General features: G+C 37.1%; 1 protein-coding gene across 1 annotated transcript in view; it reads left to right on the forward strand.

Moving 5' to 3' along the window:
- HCN1 (hyperpolarization activated cyclic nucleotide gated potassium channel 1) overlaps nucleotides 1–24,523 on the forward strand; it is a 202,243-nt gene that overhangs the window by 113,299 nt on the left and 64,421 nt on the right. Inside the window, exon 4 of the mRNA XM_075079035.1 lies at nucleotides 16,547–16,765. Within this exon, the coding sequence (XP_074935136.1) occupies nucleotides 16,547–16,765 (219 nt within the window). The remainder of the gene's footprint in view (nucleotides 1–16,546; nucleotides 16,766–24,523) is intronic.

The raw sequence follows: 24,523 nt of genomic DNA on the forward strand, positions 1-24,523 counted from the left end.
GAACTTCTCCTTACATGGAAATTTTAATATTTCATATTTTCACTTTAATTCAAAACGAAGCTAAAAGCAAAACAAGGAGAATTCCCTGTAGAACTGAAAGTCTCGATTTGCATCCAGTTCTGGCTACCAAAACGTGAGAAAAGCAGGAAATATATGGCACTATTGTTTTCTTCTTTTGTTTTAATCTACTGATTTTCCTTAATGTCTGAACTGGTTTTGCTCATACTTTTTATACATAAAAGCCAGGGATGTACACAACTCATTTGGATTTAGACTGCATGTATTTTGCTTGTTTTAAAAGAGTAGGGTAATTTTCCCCAGCATTGCTCCCTTTCCCTACCCTTTCCTGCCCTTCCTGCTTTCTGCACATACACTCATTTGAGCAGACTAAACCTGAAGTAATTCAAGTAGAGGTATAAAACTTTCAGAAAATAATGTGGTTTAATAGAAAAGATGGCAAGGATTTTCTGTAGGAGAAATACAGTAATATTTCACAAATTTTACATTATCTGAAATGTGCATCATCTTATTTAACATTATTATTCATGAGTAAATTTTGAAGGATATCTTCTAAGTAGTCTGTGTACAGATGTCTATGTATTACTTACATAAGCAAGCAGTGACCGCTGTCTTTTATCAATTACTTTAAACATTAAATGCCTCTTACATATATTTTGTTTTCTTTCTGCGATCTGGATTTTTATGTTTGTTTCATTTACTGTTTAGAAGATACTACTGATAACATAAGGAAAAGAACAGACCCTGTGGTGAGACTTTGTCTGCTCCGTATACCACTTTTAATAATTTGCACTGCGTTTTTTTTTCTCATGTGGGAGGAATAGCAATCTTAGCATTAAAAAGTTGTTATCTATTTAAAGAGACTGCTATAAACTGTTTACTTGTGTATTTAATCTAGCTGTAATAATAAAACAGGTTTCCCTAAATGTCAAAAAAAACCATTATTGACATTACCTTAATATTTTTTTCTTTTTGTTTTGAATGGCTGGGGTTTATTACAAAAGGTTCATCGCAAACTCATATGAATAGGATTGGAGCAGAGAAGGATATACACTATCAGGTCCAGTTCAGTAACACAATTTTACCTACGTTTTGCACTACTGCTGATACAATGAGAGAGAAGCTTTGAAACAGTCTCTTTGAGAATCACCGATTGATGTTTGGATGAGACAATAGTTCCCATATTCCTCACAGATGACTCATGTACCTTTTCTAGTCCATCTCAGGTATACTTTTCGTCCATCCAAGGTGCGTTAATCTGTAATAAAATAAGTTAATGTAATTTCTCTCAGATTTCCATAAATTTTTCTCTCCTTTTTTTGTATTTTTTAGGCAAAAATACATTAGAGTATAGTCATTGTCTTTGGTCTTTTATATCTGGGAGGGGATGAAGTTAGCCTGCGTTTCAGGGTAGCCTAGCTCTTTCACAGCAGTACATATAATCAGAAAAGGATTATCGATATTGATATAGATAGGGAGGGACTTCCATGACTGTTTTTGAACAAGTTTCTACTTAAAAGTGGTATTTTCAAGCAGATTCTACTCAGACTGCTAGTTCTGTGTTACAGAGAGTAATTGTGTAGTAGTCAGGAATAAAGGCATAGCTCCAATAATTTACCACTTTTTGCAATAATATGTAATCTCCCTATGCATATCTCTAACAGTAAAAACCTTTTGAATTTATTGCTTAGATACAAATAGAAAAGTTATGCCAAGTCTAAACTCAGTTAAATGTTGCTGAAACGTTGACAGAAGAATATTTGAGGGAATTTTCTGTTTAATAGCTTTTTCCAGACATTCAGAAATAAAGTTTATGGTGCAAGATAAAAACCTTTGGTGGGAGGAAAACATATATTTAAATCAGATTTGTGTGAAGAGAAGATGCAAGAGCTCACCCTGGAAAGGTACACTTAAGGGCAATGGGCAGGCTTGCTACACTTCAGTAGTTAAGGGCAGATTTGGCACTGGAATTTTTGGACCCATGCAGATGTTTCTCTGCAAGCTCTCATATACCATTCACCTAAACGCTGCCTATCCCTTACCCTCGTCTCTGTATATTAAACACAGGTGCAATACAGACTATTTAAAATGTGCCTTTACTTTCTTGTTATTTTCTAACACTGATTGTCATGCCTTTACTCTTGCAACAAGACCATCCTGCTGCTACATACTCTTTCATGCCTAAACGGAGTAGAATAAAACTTACTCTAAAAGAAATTAGTTTATTTCTGAGTTGTGTGAATATGCAAGGATGAGGTCTCCTTAGGCTTTGGCAGTCAGTATCTTTACGAAGCAGCTGTTTATGGAAAGGGAAACATATACATGCTGACCAGAAGTGCAGCCTGGCAATGCCACATGTCCTCAGAAATAACAGCATAACTGCACTGCTCCTTGCTGAACAAGTTTTGCAGATCAATAAAATATATTAACTCTAAACCAGCTTAGTTGAATTGTAAAGGCAAAACACACACACAGAGAAATAATGTGGCGAGGAGAAAGAACATCTGAAGCTGAAGTCTCGTTTTTTTTAAAAAGTATGAGCCAGTGCACTTGTCCATCTCAATGTGATTTGAGGAAACATAAAGGTGGCATGTATACAAATCAATATAAGAGGAAGGATTTCTAGGGATTAACAAAGCTTGTTGGTTTTACTTTTTTTCTTTTAAAATCTTTCAGACACCAAGACAGAAAAAATACCATTTAAATTACTTATGTAGTGACACTGAATGCATAATCTGAATGAACAACGAAATATGTATGGTATCAATGAAAAATCACCCAAATATAATATAACCCATGTTTTTAATCAGTAATGACTCTCAGTTTTATTTTAAAAGATGTCGAAAACAATGGCTTTTTGCTGTTTTGAAGAATGAAATCTCCTTTGATACACTTCCTCTGATGAACTTCCTCCCAGGGAGTGATTTTGTTCCTTTTCACAGGTTTAATTCTAAAGGTTGGATCTGAAAAGTACTTTATTTTCTTTTTCTATCAAGAATTCTCATATTTTTAGTGTAAACTTCAGAAGGAAGAAATAGCCATGTGATCTGAAGAAAGAAGCGTGGCCAGCAGGTCGAGGGAGGTGATTCTGCCCCTCTGCTCCGCTCTGGTGAGACCCCACCTGCAGTGCTGCGTCCAGCTCTGGGCTCCTCAGCACAGGAAGGACAGGGGCCTGTTGGAGCGGGTCCAGAGGAGGCCACAAAAATGATCCAAGGGCTGGAGCCCCTCTGCTGTGAGGACAGGCTGAGAGAGTTGGGGCTGTTCAGCCTGGAGAAGAGAAGGCTGTGGGGAGACCTTATTTGGCCTTTCAGTACTTAAAGGGGGACTGTAGGAGAGATGGGGGCAACCTCTTTAGCAAGGCCTGTTGTGACAGGACAAGGGGCAACAGTTTTAAACTAAATAAGGGTGGATTTAGACTAGATATAAGGAAGAAATGTTTTACGATGCAGGTGGTGAAACATTGGAAGAGGTTGCCCAGAGAGGTGGTCGATGCCCCATCCCTGGAAACATTCAAGGTCAGGCTGGACGGGGCTCTGAGCAACCTGATCTAGGTGATGATGTCCCTGCTCACTGCAGGGGGGTTGGACTGGATGACCTCTAAAGGTCCCTTCCAACCCCAACTATTCTGTGATTCTATGATTCTACGAAAATAGGTTTGATTCAAGACCATTTTAAACCTAATTTCAATGAAATGGGAACTTCAGTCTGTAACATTTTGGTGGGAATTATGAAACTGTTTCTGTTTGTAAGTCAGCTAAAACTTGTCAGTACCTATGTGCTTGGAGGATGCAAAACATGGTTGCAATAAAAATAAATTATTGTTATCACTGTTCATACTTAAAACCATACATAATGCTGTGAGTGGCTAGATTTAATAACATAAGACATTGACATGGTGCTGGTTTCAAGGCAAACTTAACGGAATTTCTCTTCAGTGAATTGTTTTATTACTTTGTTTCAATGGACCCACTAAGAGTTAAAAAGACTATTCATTATACTAAACTTTCAATAGATACCAGATTTTTAAGATCAGTCTTGTCATTTAGCCCATGTCCAGTAAATATGAAGCTTCTAGTTAAGAAAGTTTTCGAACCATCTGCAAGTTAGATAACACAATGTTTTGGTAGATATATACTGTTTTCATTAGAATCTGGGTCGTTTAAGATATTTCCAATTTAACATCCTCCACAACCTTTCTCAAGCAAAATAGATGTCAAAATGTGGATATTCAAATATGTATACTGAATTCAAGAACTCTTACTCTCATTGCATGCTGTCTGCTGTATAACTTTATCCATATAATTGAATAATTATGAAGTTTGCATTCTGAGCATTCCTCTGGTCTCATTAGGTATCTTTTCTTATCTCTCGCTTGCTCCTAGCTGTGGTTTATGATACCATCTCAGTGTAGTATGCTTACATTAAAGCCACGGTGTTGGAACTGAATTCACCTAGTCAAATCTCCAGCACCTCCTACAGAGCCCCACTGACTTTTCTCAGCCTTTGCATTGGCAAAGCTGTATCCTAATCTGAATGTCAGGTCAACTGCAAGAGGAAAACCATGGATCATAAAATAAAATCATAGCTTGAGAGAAGAGACTGTCCTTAGGAATCTTATTTTCTCCACTGGATAGGAGCAAGGAGGAAATGGGTAGGCATGGCCATCCACTAAAACACAGGCAGGATAGCTCAAGGAGCTAATGAGGTGGCTTTAGCTGAACAGGATCCTGCTGCAGCTGATGGAGAGAGAAATGCTCCCCGCAGGTGATAAAGAGCACCTGCATTAAACTTCTACTCTGAATCACCATCTGCAGGAGTCTGATTTTTGCTGACAGTGTAGGGAGCCTAGGGCAGCTCACCAATTCACTTAGCCATCAAAGTGAGGTTCCTGAAGTGAGCTGATGTGAAATTTTATTATGCCTTCCTCCCCTATTGCCCATTCTTGCAAACAAAACCCAGGACAAGTTGGGCCACTGGTCATTGTAGATACCCATGTGTAAACAAGGCCAAACAAAATGCACTGTTACTATTCCTGTTCTTCCTTGGGGCCATGGTGATCTTCCTGTTCCTCTCTCCCTCAGACATCAATCCTAGACCTCCCATGACTGGCCTCTCCCCAGGGTTTGTCCTCTGGATTGATCCATCTGCCTCAGCCTTACCCATTTCAGTCAGAGCATTTTCATTCACAGTATCTAGACTGAGGAACCTGAATTCCTTTAAAACTACTCAACAGGTAGATCTTATAGTTGCTGTGCAGGATAATTTTGTGTACGTTCCTGTAACCAATGTGTGCAATTTAATTCTTAAATGCAGTGAGTTTCTTACTCTTTATGTTGCAGCTATGAAAGTATCACATATGTTTTCCATGCATTTCTGTACAGTTAAATGATATTGCCATTTGAACAGGTGTCTCATAAATACTTACTATGGAGCTGTGAGAAGGCAAGTTGGCTAAAGAAAAGTTAGACCCATGAGAAGTAATTAATTTATGAATTAGTCCTTTTCTGTATTCATTTATCTGTGGAAAGAAAGTATAGAACAATGAAGCCTATTTATGACTTGGCCATAGCTCTTTACAAATCTGACTATTCAAAGTACATTTTTTTCTCTCTTCTTTAGATAGATAATAAAAATCTTAGTGGTGGTAGATTGTTTAGAACAAGGAATTAATATCTTTGAACAGCTTTTTCTCTGATCAGTGACCATCTATTTGTTTGAAAACTGTGATAGCAAGAGAGGTTATATGCCACATGATCACTCATCAGGTGAAAATAATGCAGTGAAACAGTCTATACAAAAGACTGAACATGAAATTAGAATTATGCATCAATGGCTTCAGTGCATCTCACTTTTTGGTGATGAATACAAGAGGTTTTGGGGAAGAGGTGGGCAGAGGAAAGAGGAGAATAAACTAAAGACAAAATGAATGCGTGACTGCATCCAGGTTAATGATTCTGCTGTTGAGACTTCATTCATGTGGGACCACAGGATGGACAGAGTGGCTGTGTAAAGTCCGGCCAATGGTCTGTCTGGCCCCTTTCCAGGGGTGGCAAGGAGCAGATGCCCAGGGAAGATCAAACCACAGTAAGTACGGAGTGCCAGTTCCTTTACCATATCCTACAAGCTTTCAGAAATTTGCTGCTGGGGAACTTGTGGATCCAGAGCTGGTGTCCGTGTGTTTAATAGCCACTGCTGTGTGTATCTTCCAGTAGTTTGTCCAATCACTTTTTGAGTCCATGTGAATTTTGCTATTCGGCCAGAAGTGTGGGCACTGTGTAACAGCGTCGTGACTCTGCCGGACTGCCATGGTTTTGAAGCTGGCCTTGCAGGCTGTCCTTGGAACTGTGCCCTGCACTGGGGTGACTTTACCTGAGAGGACCCAGAGTGAACAAGTGGGCATGGGCTGTTGGTTTTACAGGGGCATCCCTGCCTTTAGAGCTGGAACTGGGATGTGGGTGCTCCTCACATCTTAGGTAAATGCTACAGGGTCCCTCTGGTGCTCTGTCAACTCCTTCAAGGGCGTTAAGAGAAAAGAGGAGCAGGTTCCCCTTCCTTCCCCTCAGAATATGAAGTTGGTACCTGAAAAGTTAAGACATTCTTCTACGACTTAGGTTAACCTCCCTTCTGGTAGAGGAGGGAAATTAAATTTTTTTGAGTCTCTAAGTCTTTTTTTTTTTTTTTTTTTTTGATGCCTAGATATCACTTTGTGGGCAGCATTTAGGATGCTAAATATTTTCTTCTTTATATTATTTTATTACCTTGAAAGGCTTGCAGACTCTGGTAAGCACCTGCAGTTTTAGGACATCTGAATTTAAGAACAGGTCATCAGCAAAACTCAGATGAGTTCTCAGAAAAAGAAAAGCCTCTGACCTAGATCCAGCCTACTTGCTCTGACACAGAGGTTTGTTCTTTTTGTAGAGACAAAATAGGATTTCAGCTGCAAAACTCCTCTGCTTCCTGTTGTCACTGCCTAATAAAATAATGCACATCATTTTGTGGGACGTAGTATTTGATGAAGGACTGTGATTTACAAAAAAAAAACCAAAACAGACCAGCCTCTTGAGGGCTTGGCTATTTAGTAAGTTAATTCCTGAAGAACTGTAAACTAACCAGATGTAGCCTAAAGTTTCAAAGGCATCAGGTTAGGAAATAAATTAAAAAACAGACAAGAAAAGTGTTGCCTTCAATACCAGCTAAGTGAAGAAGAATGCTTAAAAACAGCACTGCACTGAACCTCTGCCTTGAAAACTACATTACTGAAAGAGAAAATAAAACATGATAAAAATTATATCTTTAGATGAAGGAGAAAAATATTTGAGTTTGCCTATGCGGAGCCAATCATCACCTTACCAGGCAAAGAACCTGATTTTTAAAGCACTGCAACTCCTGATTCCTAGTCTCAACCTTTACACTGATTCTCTGTGTGAAAGTAGCATTGGTTCACCTTGATTCATTTTTAAGCAGCTTAAAACATATTCAGACCCCAGACACATTTGCCTTTATGAGGGGATTATATTAGACTGTTTTAATCTACTGTAATCTGAATTTTATTTTTTCCTAAGGACACATTCCTACAAATACTTAAAAAATATTTTGCTAGAGTATGTATGTATATAGAACAAGGATGAAAGTATTTATTGGAAAATCAGGCTTTGAATGTTTTGAGATGTTCTTACTGTGAAAGCATTGTGATACTATGATTTTGTGCATGTCTATGTAGCTTTCAATTTATGTTTTGTTTGCCTAACCTTTTCCTAATAACAGCCAATAATACCCTTTTCTGCCACTTGCTAAATTAGATTTTTCTTTCCTTATTTTTATGTAGCTACAAAATCCCTTTGATTCAAAGAGAATGGTGATAGCACTCAGAAAGCTAAATGTCCACTGCCAAAAACATATCATTTTCATTTGTCATTTTATTTGGGATCAGATGCTTCACATAATTTGATGTCTAGTCTGAGTTGTTCACAGAATATAGAGATGCAGTTCCTTCTGCTGAGTTATCGTCTCTGAATTGGTTGCAAATATTGTCTCTGACAGTGGAGATTCTTCCTAACAGTTTTGAGTAAAGCAGTATGCTGTGGAGTCACGAGTCAGGTTTATGTCACTTCACTCCATCAGCCGTCTCCCAGAACTGTACTATGTTAAGCCCATATTATCATCTGCCTGTTCTTGACTGTCAGATAGCTGCTGTTGAAAATTCAAAGCTTTTCTTGACGGTTGCATTATAAAAGCATTTCATAAATGGTCTGATTCAATGCTTGAGGCTTATTAAGTAATTTGTTTTGCATCATATCCAGCTCCTTTCACCCACTAAAAAGAGCAGAAAAAAGGATACGGTGTCTTTAATGCACTCTGGTTTTTTTACCTCTCCAGAACAGTGCTATTTCATGAACTTCAGTTTCTCATCGAAAATGCGTCCTTGCAGGATTTATGTATTCTCTTATTACACATGCCATTGTTTTGACTCTTTTTTTTTTTTTTTCTTGTAAGAAAGTGTTTCTCTCTGGAATGCATTGTTTGCCCAGTCAAATTATGTTTACTGAAAACCTGTGGATGTATTTGTTGTAATCACTTATTGTGACCACACAATACTTATTGTGTACTTACTGTGATTACAACATATTTTCCCTTTGGTGGACAAAATGTATCTGTTCCAGTCAGTCCCTTGTAAACAATGGCACTTAAGTTTATTTCAGGATCAAAAAACGGTGTGATTTGAACTTCATCAAGCTTCGAGTGTGTTATGAGAGAGGAGAACAAAAGCCAAATGTCTTCATCAGATTTTTAGATTATTTGATAAATTTAAGTAAAAAGATCTTGAAGAACAAAGTTCATCATAGAATGGCTTAGTAACATCTGCAGTTTCAGTTACACACATTTATAAAAACTTTATTTTTTGTATGTATTTTGTGATACTGAAATTGATTTCAAAGGAGGGGAGAAGGAATGCTTTCTTGTTACTAATGATGATGCCATCTGATAAGTTTGAAAGTAGATGTATTAAAAAATTAGTCATGACTGGTAGGCAAAGTCTAGACCCTCCCAGTGTCCCCCTTGCAGAAGCAGTTTGCATCCACTGAAAGTTCTTTAAGGAACTGAAACATAAACCCTTTAAAAATGCCTGACTGCTTCACTGCATTCTGATCTCGCTTTTCCAGAAGATGGGCATGAGATGAAGCGCTTTGGAAAATTCCTTCATCAGTATTCATCCCTTAGTTTGTCACTGACTGTTTGACATGGAGGCTGTATCAATACTGGTAGATTAAACATGCCCAGGTCTGTTTTCTCTCCTGGAAGTCAATTGCCTCTCAGCCTGCTTTCATACAACTAGACTTCTTAGTTGCCAAGGCAAAGTGGCTTCAAGTGAACCTGTGCTAACTCTCAGGCTGTGTTCAAGAGTTGTTTTGGAGGGTATTAATTGGCCCAAACCAAAACTACCACTTGCTGAAAAATTACAAGTACAGACAATCAAATTCCATGGTGGGAGAATTTTTCCTACCACTGTTAAATTTTCACATGGGAAAAATAGACACAGTCTGTTCTTCTTACATTTTACTCTAAACTCCATAAAAGCTTTGTAACAGCTTTGTAAGCTCTAATTCCTTAATAAGTCTTATTAAAATAATCATTTGGAATGGAATGTTATTTTAAATGGGATTTGTGCATTACAAACTTTCTTCAGTCTTCTGCGTTCAGTTAAGGGACTGCAGTGACCAGATAAAAGGATGAGTCAGAGCAGGCTGATTCATAGGCAAAAGAATAGAAAAAGTACTTTTTCCCTAAGCTTTAATTTATTGTTTTGTAACTTTATATATACGCTGTAGGAATTCAAGATTGTATCTCTGATTACATACAGATACACAGAACAAAGCAATACTGAGCAGTGGACAGGGAAGGCTCCCCTATGAGATTCTGAGTGTATCTGCTTGTGTGAACCATCTTTTTGAATGCAATGGGCCTATTCATGTGAACGTAGTAACTCAAATATACGTGAAAGACCAGGCTCTGTGCATAAGCCAAATATCTGCACTTGTATTGTTGTTTATGAATTGCCACACTGATTCTACAATGAAAGTTATACATCCTTACCACAAATGGTGATCACAGGTGCTGCTTGCTTTTAATGGGGGAATGTGTTAGCAGATAAGTATTCAATTTTTTCTGTGTCAGGAAAAATTATCAAAAGAAAAAGAAGGATCTCTTACGCCATTGTTTTTGTTTAATGACTAGTGCGAAAGACACAGCACCAAAACATGAATAAACTGTAATGACAGCAAAGTCACATAACGACTCTGAACAAAGTAAATATATAATATTTAGTGGTCAAACCTCTTTGCCTGTGGAATGCAATGCCAAACACTTTCTAAAATTTTTCTGCCACTGTTGGTCTTGAAAGTATATGCTAAATCATTTGCACCATCTGTTATCTGTGCAGGTGAGAAGTTTCTGAAGACACCTGCTTATTCAACTAAGCTTACTGATTCAGGTTTTTTTCCATAAATTATATGTACTTACACACTTCCAAACATATACTCTTCTTCCATGTGCTTTTTAAAGGTTTTTATAATAACAGCAAAATTTTTAGTCTTTCAAGTCTGATGCCACCTTGCCTTTGTTTACTAGTTTTAGAAGACAACAAGAGGTTCGTAGTAATAATAGCTGTGATAAGAAGTAGAGGTTTTGCGTGATCATGCATTCACCGCTGCGTGAGTTTTGAAACAGTAAATATTGCACAGCTTTCCCAGCTGGCCAGCTTAGTTGTTCACTGCGGTATTCAAACAACTTCTTTGAAAGTTGAAATGCAGAGATGGTATTTTGCTGTAATTTCCTGTCTGAGATTTTAACTAGTGTGTCATTCTAAGATACTGTATGAAGCCAGAGGCAGTAAATTATGCAAATGACTAATGGACAAGTAAGATATATATCTAGATCAAAATGTATATATGGATTACTGTTGAAATATATTTATACACATAACACTTGAATTCGGAAATATGAAAACAGAGCCAGAATTTGCAGACATGTAGATGCCAAATCCAAAGCATGAGAAACTTCTTAGGACAGTAAAACTTTTATGGAAAGTTCAGTGTAACAGTTAGGAGGATTGGCCATTGAAGTTCAGTGATGTAGGATTTGGTAAGAAACACGTCGTTTTTTTCTAGTGCTATCTGACATACCTATTAGAAATATCATTAACATGCAGGTATAACCTTTTCTTAGCACATCTTTTTGATTAGTTACATATTATTTTAAATAATTCTTAAATTTAAGAAGCCTTTAAGAAACTGTTGGCAATGGCTTGCAAATAACTATATACAACTATCTCATATTATGGCTATATAAGACACAAATACAGTTTAACTGAATTCTTGTTGGAAAAGACTGTAATTTTTACAGTAACTTTGACCAGCAGTGGCTCATGTCCTCCAGATTTTAGGTAGATGTTTCTTTGGGGCCACTGTTGCATTACAGTATGTGCTACCATGTGAGCAAGGATGCTTTGTGCCTTCTTCAACCTTTGAAGCCCCACCCTGAACTTTACATTCATTCTGTGCAATAACTTTCTGTGACCACACTAAAACCAGAGGGCTTACTTACAGTCTGTATGGCTGCCTCCATGCTCATAAGTTAAAAGTGCCCACTTTTAATGGGCAGTGGGGTAGGACTGGAATAGGAGCTACCGTGTCCATAGAATTACTCATTTGAATTTCAGCACAGGACAAGCTGATGACAGCTGCCTAGAAGGAATGTCCTCACCACACCAGCTCCAAAGTAGGCCTGATATTGCTTGGGAGAGTGCAATGTGGCCAGTGCCACACCAGGGGTGTTTCTAACAGTATACCCATGTGAACCAAGTCCTAGAGCTTGGAAATGGTTTCTGATACTTTTTAATTTACTAAGATAGACACAAACCATCTATATCCTGTCAAGATTTGTATCCATCTTTCCTCCTTTAGATATCACTTACTTTCAGAAGAACCTAAAGGCAATGGTGGGCCCGAATGGATGTGTGTGACTGATTGCAAGGCAAGGTCTTCAGGCTAGAGACAGGCTACTTCCCCATACCTACTGCAGTTTTGGAAGGGAGAGTCAGGAGTGTGAGTTCAAGGTCCTTGTAGAAATCATTTCACTTAATTCCTAAGTCAATCTTTGCTCCATGATCATAAAGCATACCCTTGCAAACTGTGAGGACCATTTCTGTGACACACGCAGTGAGTTTGATGTGAAGGGAAGAAGGAACTGAGTTAAAAATGTGGAAACCACTACTGTCTGTGCAATAGTCTGCTTGTTACGAGATTTCTAAATCAATTGATATCTCAGTGCAAGGGTATGGCTGAGGGAATATAAACTGTGCCTGAGGGAATGACTACAGCATGGGAATGGAATTGATTTTTCTGATGACAACAAAATCTCCTGGTGAAAACATTCACAGATCCCAGTAAAATAGAAACCCTTTCTTAATCCACTGAGAAAAATAATTTGCCTTTTATTGTTGTCCCTTAGAAGGTGCTGTGTGACCTTTCTGTGATTTATTTCTTATAAGCTGAAAAGTTAATATTACAAAGAGATACTTGTAGCAGGTTCATGTGAAATTATGAGACAAAGCATGGCATCCTGCAGTGAAGGAAGAGGCTTGGAAACAGACTTACAAATTAGAAGTGCCCTGTGATTAATGTATTCTTCAGGATAACTGCTAAATTAATGTATATACTTACAGAACTAATTGCAAATGATCAGTGATCATTCTTTTCACAAATGTGAGGATTTCCTAATGTCATCAAGCTAGATTATGTAATCAATCCTTGGATAAACAGCTGTGGTATTTCTCACAATTACAGTTTTCCAAATTAACGTAATTTCATTTAAAACATTTTAAACCGGTTACTGCTAATCTGGAACAGTGATCAACTCATTGTCAACTAAGTAATTAAATACCCCTTTTTACTGATTGGTAGGAGATTTTTTTAACTCATAGAGGTTTATGTTTTGGGGTTTTTTAATCTATAAATTAAAACCAGATTATGGCCATTTAGGGGAACATTTAACATTAATTTATATAAATATTAATATTTAACTGTTATATTAAAGAAAAGCTGACTATGTAAACACAGATTTCTTTATGTGGTAGGATAGGCTTTTATTAACTCAGGGATATTATCTGTGAATATGTTCTGTAAAAATCTCCTTATGATGCAAGTGCAAAAATGCTTCTTATTAAAAACCAACACTCTCCAGGCTAGTAGCAGAGGAATGGCCACTCCTCACTTTTTTACAGCAAGGAGCAGCACTTTGGAATGGGGTTGTGGAAGATTCCAATGTCTCACATTGAAATAAAGTTAGAGTTGCTTCTGCCAAACCCTTATCTTATACAACACAAGTAGAAAAATAATTAAGTAATAATTATTATTATTTCATATAGTAATATTGATAGTAGCATACATGATTTATAGGATTTTATGTTAGAACAAACGTTCTTTTTAAGTGGTTTCTGTATTCAGAATAAATCATTGAACAATACAGGTAACTGTACTGAAATTTGTACCTTCCACAAGGGTATTTGTTCAGCACCATCTTAAAAAAAATCCCCATAGAACCTAAAAGGACCGATGTTTGCAACTGATTCTACAAGAACTGATTGATTATTAAGGAAAAGAAACAAACAAAAAAGCACTGGCAAGAATTTTCAGCAACAAAATCCTCAGACAAATCCAAGTTGGATTAAAATGTTTTGTCAGGCTTTTTCACCAGGTCTTTTTCTCCTTCTGCTAAAACCTTTCAGTCCATCTGAGGACCAGCTACTCAGTGCGACCCATTTTGAAATGTCTGAAATGTGCCGAGCCTGTCTGTCACAAGCTACATAGTAATATCTCATGGTGCTTGTATAACAAAATGTCCCTTTGTGGTGGCTTTCACCTCCAGTCTGGATTCAGATGCAGTCATGACTGTTAGAGGTATTGCATCCTTCTTTGGCTTATATGTAAAGGTGGATATGTGGTTTAAAATGTATTTGTTCATTTTGTTGTACATTTTTAGTTATTTCTCTTCTGTCATTACATGTCACTTATTCGCTCATGGTACTACTTCACCAGTAGTATTTAATTTGTTTTTCACTCACCCTGTTACATACTTAGTAGAAAGCCCATCGTGTATGTTGTTTCTTCTTGCTTCTCCTCACTCCTACTTTCTTGTTCTTTCTTGAAGACAATGGTATTTTGTGAAAAAACCTGTAATTCACAGACTTGGAAAGGACCTCAGTCAAGACATAAAATCAACCAGCATTTAGATTAACTCAAAGACTTTGATGTAAAAATATCATTTTACTGGAAGAATTTTATTTGAGATTTATCACACCAAGCATATGATAGAAAAGATTTACAGACCAGACTGAGATCAGCTTTTATTTTTATTTAATATTTATAATAGTTATGCTAAAAATACCATTTAGGAGCGAGATCCACTGCATGGAGCCCTGCAGGAACTGAGCTCTTGATCTTACAACCCCTTGAATATTATGGCTTTAATAATGCTACTTGTAGCCTTAAAAAGCAGATCTATTTTTTTTTCCAGCAGGCAGTTTATTGTTTTCCCCAGTGTAGTCTATATAAAGCTGCAACAGCTAAAGAATTTGGTATGGGTCTCTAACTATTCCCTTATTAATTATCTCCACCCAAAGGAGATTGATACCAGCTGGAAGGAAAGTCCTTCAAAATAGACTGTGTTTTGGTTGCTGTAAGCTGCTCTCCTGAGAGGCGGGGAACTTGCGTTGAAATACCTACACTGACCCAGACAGCAAGAAGTTTCTGTGCTCTCCAGTGGGGTAGCTTGATCCCGAACTGGAGATTTTTCAGGGAAGACTCCTCAGTTCGTGTATTTTTTGAGTATTTTTTAAAGCCCCAAAACAAAAGGAAACTTACTTCGTCGCTACTCAGTGAACCCCTCCACCGATTCCCAGCAGTCTAAGATCTCTTTTATTTTTTTAAGTGGACACATTGAAAACCTATTCCTTAGCAGCATTTACAACACAAAATTTTCACATTGAAGACAAAAACAGCTCAGAAATCTGAAAAGCTTTAATTTAGAAAGTGAAACAGGTATAAATACAGAGGAACCATTAATTTGTAACTTATTATGTTAGTGAATAAATACTATGTCATCTGCAATCCAAGAATTTTTACCTTATTCCCTGTCACCAGTTATTTTAGCTAATCAGGAGTCTAGAAAATGTATTTTAATAGTTGAAAAGCACAACAGTAGTTGGTAACCTTGGCATTTAAATGGCAAGACAGCAAGCCTGAAGCTCTTTGAGAAACGAGCATTTGAGTAAAGCTTGTATGGGTGGAAGAGACACACAAATATTGATATTTCATATGTAAATTTTATATAAAAATGCTACTGCTCGTTTGGAGATTTGTTTATGTTAACAGGATTATTATTTTTGGTCTTGTATTTTAGACACTCTGTTGGATAACTGCCTAATCTTACTAATGTCATCCAAGTTCTTCCTTCTTCACTTCTTCATTTCTGAAATTATTCTCAGTGCTTTGTGGTAAATACAGTGTTTCCTCATGTATGCTGCCTCCCTCCAAGCACAATTTGTTTTTCTGGGCACTGGATGATGAACAGCTATAAAACTGTTCTCATTTCATTCTTTTGGCAAGGGAAATAGAAAAATCTGACAAGGAGTCCCAGGGCTTTTTGGAATGTGTTTAAGAGTCTGCTTTTCTCTGGGAACAGCCCCTTTGGCTATCCTTATGTAAAGCTAAAGGGAAGATGCTGACAACACCTTTGCAATTTTAAAAGGTTTTGAGTGAGGTGTTGGGTTCCTTCTAATCTCCCAGACAGAATGGGAAGGGGTAGCTATATGTCAGAAATGTAGGACTCAGGTATTTGCCTTTTCTTTTCAGCTGTGTTTAACAGACCATGGTTATGGATATAGGTTTGTTGTGATTACAGAATTCTTTTGAATTGAGATGCTTCTGGTATAAACACAATATTACAAGAAAAAACAGGATAAGCAGGCTTTACAACAAATGAGAGCTTATTTTCCATCCTTGGGAAGTGAAACAGCTGGCAAGATCAAATATGGTTATACATTAAAACGGACAATTCTGAAAAGAAAGAAGTGGGGCCATAAGGGTGTGTTCATGCATATAAAAAAACATACTGCCTTCTTGCACTTGATAAGTCTGCGTGCTCAGCTTTTTCTAAACCATACGCCATGGACTGTAAAATAAAACTGACCTTTAGTCTCCTTGTAATTAGGTTAACACCCAAGTTTAAGAATACAATCATGTATTAAAAATAGTCAATTTTATTTCATCTCACTGTGCAAAGTATTATCTGGCAGGATCTCTGACACTTTAACTAACAGTTAATTCAGAAGGAATATCTCTTCTCATGCACAGAGGACACATTACCAGACTGCTCTTTCAAAGCCAGTAATCCATGATCCCACGATACAGGTACAAAGGTATTTTTCCCTTCAGCTGCTTGCTGGCTCAGTCACTTGTCTCTTTTCTTGCAGAATGATTCCTGGGGAAAGCAGTACTCATATGCACTCTTCAAAGCCATGAGCCATATGCTCTGCATTGGTTATGGAGCCCGTGCCCCCGTCAGCATGTCCGACCTCTGGATAACCATGTTGAGTATGATCGTGGGGGCGACTTGTTATGCCATGTTTGTTGGTCATGCCACTGCCCTCATTCAGTCTCTTGATTCCTCACGGCGACAGTATCAAGAAAAGGTAACTCATTTTAACATAACTCCATACGTTTTGAAATAGATTAATGGGTTGATTTAGCTGTGGAAAAGGCTGTATAAGTTTACATAAAGTAGTCTAGTAGCATCTGAATCTTGCAGCAGGTTTCACTGAGCATGAAGGAATTCAGAACATGCCATAGGCTCAACGTATTCCTACATGAACCCACTTCCTTAGGGAGCAGACGGTTCTGCATGTCACATGCTTTGAATGAAATCTTGGATGTGAAACTTGCTTTAAATTCTGTAAAATCTTCTGTGAAATCTCCATCCCCTCGTTCAGATTGTGCTTGTACCTCTGTGCTACTCTCTGACGTATTTGATCTAGGTAGCTTGAACAGGCACCTTGAGTTCAGTAGGTTGGGTGTGTCTGTACAATTTCCTGTCATTCCTTTGGATTGCAGTTTAGGGATAACTTGAGCATGTCAAAAGAATAGCCTTTAAATGAGCACCAGACCAAATCAATTAGTTTTGTTTGGAAATACCTCAGAGAAGTGCTCAAAAAAGATTTGAGTAAGAAGGGTTGGGGTGTTTCCTTTACAAGTAGACAAAGAGGGAGGAAATGAGATGTGTAGGAGAAAAAGAGTTTGCATTCAGTTTTGTTAAGCTTAAGGTGCAACAAGACCAATACATCAGAGATGCGGAGAAGTACAGGCTGAGCCGTAAGTCCACTAACAGAAAAATTACCCAGTGGCTGATGCGTTAATCTCACAGCTGTTTTAAACAGAAGTTTTCAGCAAGAAAGCCCACACGGTGTTATCTTGAAGCATACGTGAGAATGAGACTTTTAGAAGCAGAGGATGAGTGAGCATTAAAACCTCTAAAAATCTGGGCTCAGTCAGTGACCATGGGAAACCCCCTAATTCATCTCAGCATAAAGTCATGAGGCTAATCCTCATAGGTCATGTAACCCAAACTAACTGGCTTGTTGGGTCTGTTCTACCAGCTGAAAGGGAAGTAATTTTGTCAAAATGGGACACTGTGGGGCAGAAACATCTTAAGCATGGACATGAAGGAAGACATAGAAAAGGAAACCCTAAACCTAGTATAACTGCAGTTTCATTAGAGGCTAGGGTCAACATACACACACACACAGAGATGTATGAAATCCGCAGAAATGTCACCATCCACCTGAAACCTCATCTTAATTGTTGTCCTTAGACCTTGCTGGCTGCAGCATGATATCACGATGTTTTGAGCATCAGAACTATAGTACATGTGCAAAGATATTCATATAGTTCAAACTCTGTTGAGTAAAGCCAGTTTAATTTGCGTTTTTGGTGTAAATGAAAACCTGGCAGCAGTCAAGTGGTATTGCATTTCTCATGTTTTCACATAACAGCAAACAAAACTTTTCTTTCCCTCTGTTTTTTATGCACACATTTTATTAAACATTGCCATAGAAATATCTGGCATTTTTCAGTTCCTGCAGTTCTCAACAGTTTCATTCTTCTTTTTGTTTTTACTTCTGATTTGTTTCCTGACATCACAGGCAAAAGCATAGCATGGCATTGACAATCAGGAATGAAGAAATAAGCCAGAAATTGCATGTTACTGTGCTTTAGAAAAATGTTTCTCTTTTTTCTGGCAGCCATCTGTATACCAGTTATTACGGGCTAGAGCTAAAGGATGCCTTAATTTAAGAAATTTTTTGTACTGATTTCTGAGACCCTGAAATCATATATATTACCAGTTACAACAACTATACTGGTATGTTTGTATATTCTTGACCATTGCTTTATCATAGTTTAATCATATATTTTGAAATAAGTCTTTGATTATAGCCTAAGAATTATAAGCCATTACTATATATTGCTAATGAATATTGTATATTTTTCTTTACTCTGCAAGCTAGATAAATGAGTATTTCAAAGACCAGTTTTTGCTACCCATTTTGTCAGCATATTTTCTAAATTATTGACAGATAAAAATAGCTTGTATTTCACTTAACTGAGACTTGAGCAAAAGGTAAATCAAATCTCCAGCCACAGGTTTCAGAATTTTAATATATATGGTGCAATATCTATTTTTGGCTGGTGCATTGTTTTTTTTTTTCCCTCCTGGAATTAAAAAAATTGGAAAATTCAGGAGGCTGTGACTTGTTTTGATTTTTTGGGCTTAAAGGCTAGGATCAACTTCTTTTTTTAGTCTTACATATATAGGATTGTGTATTTCTTGGATCCATTGTTTTCTTTGTAAGAGTTACAGAAAATTTAATTAACAGGAATTGCTAGGCAACATAGAATGATTGTGGGGATGAAGAATGAGGTTGTTCTTTCTTCTTCTTGGAGTAACTTAATGCCAAAATCTTACCCCCTTTTTTTCTGATAATATTTTCTGCTGCAGCTAAAATGGTATTTCATAAATGTATCTGTGGAATGCAGCTAATGGAAGGAGAATTCTGGTCCTTCTCACACTGGAAGCAGATAGGAGTGACATATTTGCTGAAATCATCATATCTTCCTCTTTCAGATGTTCCCAAAGCTCAGGGTATGCAAAACTAGAACAGGCATAATTCAAAATGGAGGAAATAAGCACAGGAAGACAAGAGAGCTTTCATTAAGCCATATACATCAAACACCATCTAAGAGTACCAGCTAAGAATTTGATGTGTGCCAAGCATTGCATGCTGAGAGAAATCAAAGTATAGTAAAGAAAGCAAATATTGCTCCGTGTGTTTATTGCTACGGGCCAATGACATTATTTATCAGAGGAAATTAACAGTGGTTATAAGATGTCAGATGTAGAAGATGGACAATAAAATCACATACCAAGAAATGCTACAAAAAAGTACACATTGGTACATTCTGGTTGCTTTGAGGAAGTTCAGGTGTTTTTCTGCTGAACTGAGTGGAACTGTTCTCAGAGAAAAACACCTCTCAGCCTGAATACATACATCAGTTCTTGGTATCAGTGGCTGAAGGCCCAATATCTGACAAAGCAGAAAGACGTGTCCAAGCCAGGTATACTCAATCCATATTCCCTTTTCAGTAAGAAAGTCTGACGAACCATTCTACCTTATAAAAGGATAGAACAAATCAATGAATCAGTGGCATTTTAGCACTCTCCTTACCATCTTTCATATAAGTCAAAGACGAATGCAGTAGCAAACTAAAGTAATATTTTACATGATAACTCCTTTGACATTTTCTAGTATCTAGGAAGTCACCACTTGTCAAAGACATTTGCCTTTGCAAAGGCAACATTTATTTGAAACAATCAGAAACGCATATGCAGAACTTGTTAACAAACTAGTGTGAAATAAAGTAGCCAAATGAACAGTCACTTGACAAGGAGCTAAATAAAGATCATTAGTAAAATATTTCTTTCTTTAGATGTTGGCAGTTTTTAATAGGAAGATGTTCGCCTAATGCTGTGGATGTCACTGTAATCTTGATTGAAGACAGCTTAGTATTTCCTCTGTTCAAGTCTGTCAAGGGCATAAAATAACTGGGAACAAAGTCACAACAAGATAATAGAGGCAAGATTTGTACTACCATACAGATTGTTTCATGCTCATAAAGATTTTTAAATTGGTTTCATAAATTGTCAGCTATTAGATCCATTTTCATTATGCTATCATTTTGTGTATTTTGATTTTTCTCTGTTGGTAAGCAACTCAGAAAACCACACAAGGTTTCAAAAATATAAAAAACAATCAAGCAATTTTAACAATTGCAAGTAGTAAAGAGGCATAAATATATTTTATTCTACTGTGTACATATCATAGGAAAAGGAAAAAAATGACAACTATGTCCATACAGTAGATGCTGTCCCACTCATGAGAAGATATGTTAAATCATTATTAAAGCTGTGAAAGAATTCCCAGATTCAAGTGTCCCAAAGGACATCTTCTAACCCTGTACTCTGCTTTTATCTTATCTGTTAATTTATGGTCACTTAGCCCCTCTTTCATTAAATCAGTCTAGTTCAAAAGGAAAAAAGGGCCTAAATGTGTACTTCTACAGAGAAAAAGCAATAATTGCATATAAAGATAATTTAAAAGCAACTTACTAATGGGCGTTGGGTATTTTTACACAGACAGCATCAGGATTTGAAGCACAGATCGCTCATTTTTCATTTAAGCATCCAAAGAAATGTTCAGAAATGAATAATGGGTTAGAGCAGGAGGGTAGCTTTAGGTTTTCCAGCACGAGGCCTTATACCAGGTTTTAAGTCTGACCCTCACATCTCCAGTCTGGATATTGAGATTGTCCATATAGTCCATGGGGAGACACTCAGCATGTACTTGCAAGAAGTAACAAGCTCTCAGGGGCAGTTCTGGGGCAGCAGTGGCCAAGGCGTGTTTCCATTTCCCTTCCCCTCCATGAGGCTGCGGTACGTACTCGAGCACCTTGTGCAGTGAGACATCTGAGGTCCTTCCTTTGGAAACTGGGAAGGGGGACCACCTCTTTATGCTTCTTTCTCTGAGTGGTTGTTTTAGGGTGTGGTGAAGGGGCTCTGCCATAGAGTAAATGAAGGCTTGGTAGCCACTCATTCAGCCAGTGATGCCTCTGCATTTTCTTGTGTGGAACAGGAGGCAGGTCTTCCATATTTTCCTAGTTTTCAGGCACTTTGTGGTTAAACTGAAGGTGGAACAAGGCAGATACCAAGTTCTTGGCATGCTCATTAGTACAACTTCGCTGAATAGGAGACTTTTTTGTAAAGTCTTAGATATCTGTAAGCATCTCATCTGTATGTATCAGCAACTTGTGTTATTTCCACAGGAGTCTTGGAAATCACAATCTGGTCATGATGCAAGTGCATAGGAAAGGACGAGCAAACTCAGGACCACATAACTGTTTAACTAGGCTTGTACCAGCTCAATATAAATATCAATATACATGTAAATGAAATGTAAATATAATTTTTTGTCAGCTTGCCCTTGCTCGAGTCCAGAGAGACGTGAGATAGAGTGAAACAAATAAAGAAGAGTTTCCGTTCTTTGAAAATCTTGCTTAAATTTGAAAATTTTGCTTAAACTGAACAGATGTTCAAAATGCAAATTGCAGAACTTGCATTTTAGATACCCACCTGAACTTGCAATACTGGAGTTTTAGCATGTAATTCCTGGATCTGATCTGATCAGCAAAGTTTCTCATGAAATACTGATTTCTAAGTTCAGTAGCTTTTTTGTGGTGTTCACATTCCTTATAAAAATGGACGTCTTGCTTTTCGATGCTACTATTGGTTTTAGAAAGCTTGAAAATGGTATAACACAAAATTGTTCTGTGACTGGTCTCAGCTCCTTTTCTTTGCTTATGAATAGCCCGTTTTCACTTACACAGCATAATTTTAGCAATAGGTCATGTCATATTCAGGTTGCTAGAGGAGGTGAGCCATTTGACAGATAAATCTTATCTTTTCTGTGCAGGTGTGCTACAATATACATGCCACCCCAAAGGAATTACTTATTTTGGATTATGAAGGATGGTTTACCTTATCCTGTAGTTATATCTACCTGCAAGGGGAAAAAAAAAAAAAGGGAAATAAAGCAAACTGTTGTCACTGACTGTCAGTCTTAGTATTGCAAGTTTTTACAAAAATCTCATCAGCTTGCACAGGTATCTATCCTATTTAGCTTTGCCCCAGTGTAGCATTTTCAATAGTAAACATTTTTTGAAGTGTGTTAGGAACCATCAGGTACAAGAGTTGCTAGAAGTTTCAAATAATTTTGGACCTTCCCGACTGAGTATTGACTATGCCAACAGCATTATAGTCATCATAACATTGCAAAGTAGAAATTCATTATTCCCTAAATATTTAGGCATATCTGAGAATCATTGTCAGAGCTAATATCTGTGGATTGTTTCTGGTAGTTATAATTCTTGGGTTTGTGATATTATTTGGAAGTCCAGGGTGTGTTATAGTTAGAAAAGGGTCTGGAAGTCTTGACTTTTGGATTATTTCTGAATCATTTTATCATCTTATGCTGTTTTGGCAAACATCAGGTGGCAGGCTGCTAAATGGATAGATGTAGTATTCCTGTCTTCTGTGAACTTTACTGATCCTTATAGAAAGCACTGAGATTACTTAGAATAAAACAAGCTATTAAGAGATATTTTGTATAGCTGAATTACAACACATTCTGAAAGGGAAAAAATACATTACTTCAGCTGAGTATAAACTTTTCAGATATTCTGTTTCACAGGGTGCATACTGTTATTTAAAAGAACATGCACATTGATTCTTTTGTGTGTGTTCTTTTAAATATTTTGATGCATAATTAAGACCATCATGAACTCAACCCTTAGACATGTAAATGAATATGTAAATACAGCCACTAGAGCCAGTGTGGACTGCACAGACATAGACATTCATTGAACGTGAAAATATTTGTTGTGTCAGGGCCTCCACTGGCATCACTTGTTTTCTCTTTTTGTAAGGTCACCTTTATCAGTTTACATTTATTATAATTACCTGAATTTTTGCTGCACATATTTATGACATTTAGTTTTACCTTGATCTTCCCAAGCTTTGAAATGGGAAAGAATATCAGATACTACTGCAACAAGTAAGGACAAAAGCTATTCCACCTCACCTCAATATCAAAAATCAGAAGTTATTCACCGTTAGCAATACAGTGACAACAAAACAAATGCACTTGTTTCTTTTCAGGTGGAACTGAATAGTATGCTCATTTCAAGGGTAATACTTTAGGAGAGGAATATAAATCAGTCAGAACATTCTCACTAGACTGCTCTCCTTTTTTGGTCTGCTACTTCATTATTGTGTTTCAGCTTCTCATTATGGTCAATGTTGCTGGGGTAATCAAGTTGGTTATTTTTGCCTTTTATCTCTAAAAAGGCGATTAGTTCCTCCCGGTACCAGGTACTCTGCAAGCCAAGTGCTATCCACCTGGCTGCATCATACCTGTGCCAAACTGTAATAGACTCCCACTGCTTCTAAAATGACAGGTGGCACTTACTCTGATTTATTGCTGTATTGTGAGTAATTTACCTATAACGTGTTCCGCTGCCTTGCATTATGGATTAGGTTTCTAACAGTTTTCCATATGAAATTGCAAAGCAAGCTCATTACAATTTCAACCATGTTCATGATGACTATATAAAATTAGCAGTGAAGATATGAAGTTATACCTGAGCCAGTTTTTACAAAAATAAAAAAAAACAACACAAAAAAACAACAAAAAAAAGCACACAAAAAAAAACCACCAAAAACAAACCAACCTGCTTTCTTTTCACAGTAATAATCACAGGGTAAGTTACACATTAAATTAATAAAGAAAGGCAATAGAAAAGAAAACAAACAACGAGGAGCTAACTTTTGTTTTTCAAAGTCTCTGTTCAAATATAGCACAAATTACCTTTTAACAAGAGAAATCTCTGTGATTCACACTAGATAGATATAACTGGTAGCAATTATCCCCATTACACTAGAATGATTGTGCTCATGTCCTGTATATGTAGAAGGAAATAGCACTCAATATTATCTACTGTAATAATATGAGTGAGAAAATAATCCTTGCTGTGGAGATTTATTTGTTTCCTTTGCCTTGTTAGGGAGGAAGGGAAGAAGGAGGATTGATTATTTTTATCTTGACTTTTAAATCATAATTCTCTCCTGTCCTTGCCCTGTTACTTGAGGTTTGAGTAATTAAAGCATGTCTGTCTTGAAAAAATAATAATCTGTGTAACTAAGACATGCAATATAGATTTATAAAGGCTTTGGAGTGCATAGGATAGCAGTAAGACTGGAACCTTTTCTCTGCAAAGGATGTTTT

This window comes from Phalacrocorax aristotelis, chromosome Z (genome assembly GCF_949628215.1).
Source record: "Phalacrocorax aristotelis chromosome Z, bGulAri2.1, whole genome shotgun sequence".
In the NCBI taxonomy this organism is placed as follows: domain Eukaryota; kingdom Metazoa; phylum Chordata; class Aves; order Suliformes; family Phalacrocoracidae; genus Phalacrocorax; species Phalacrocorax aristotelis.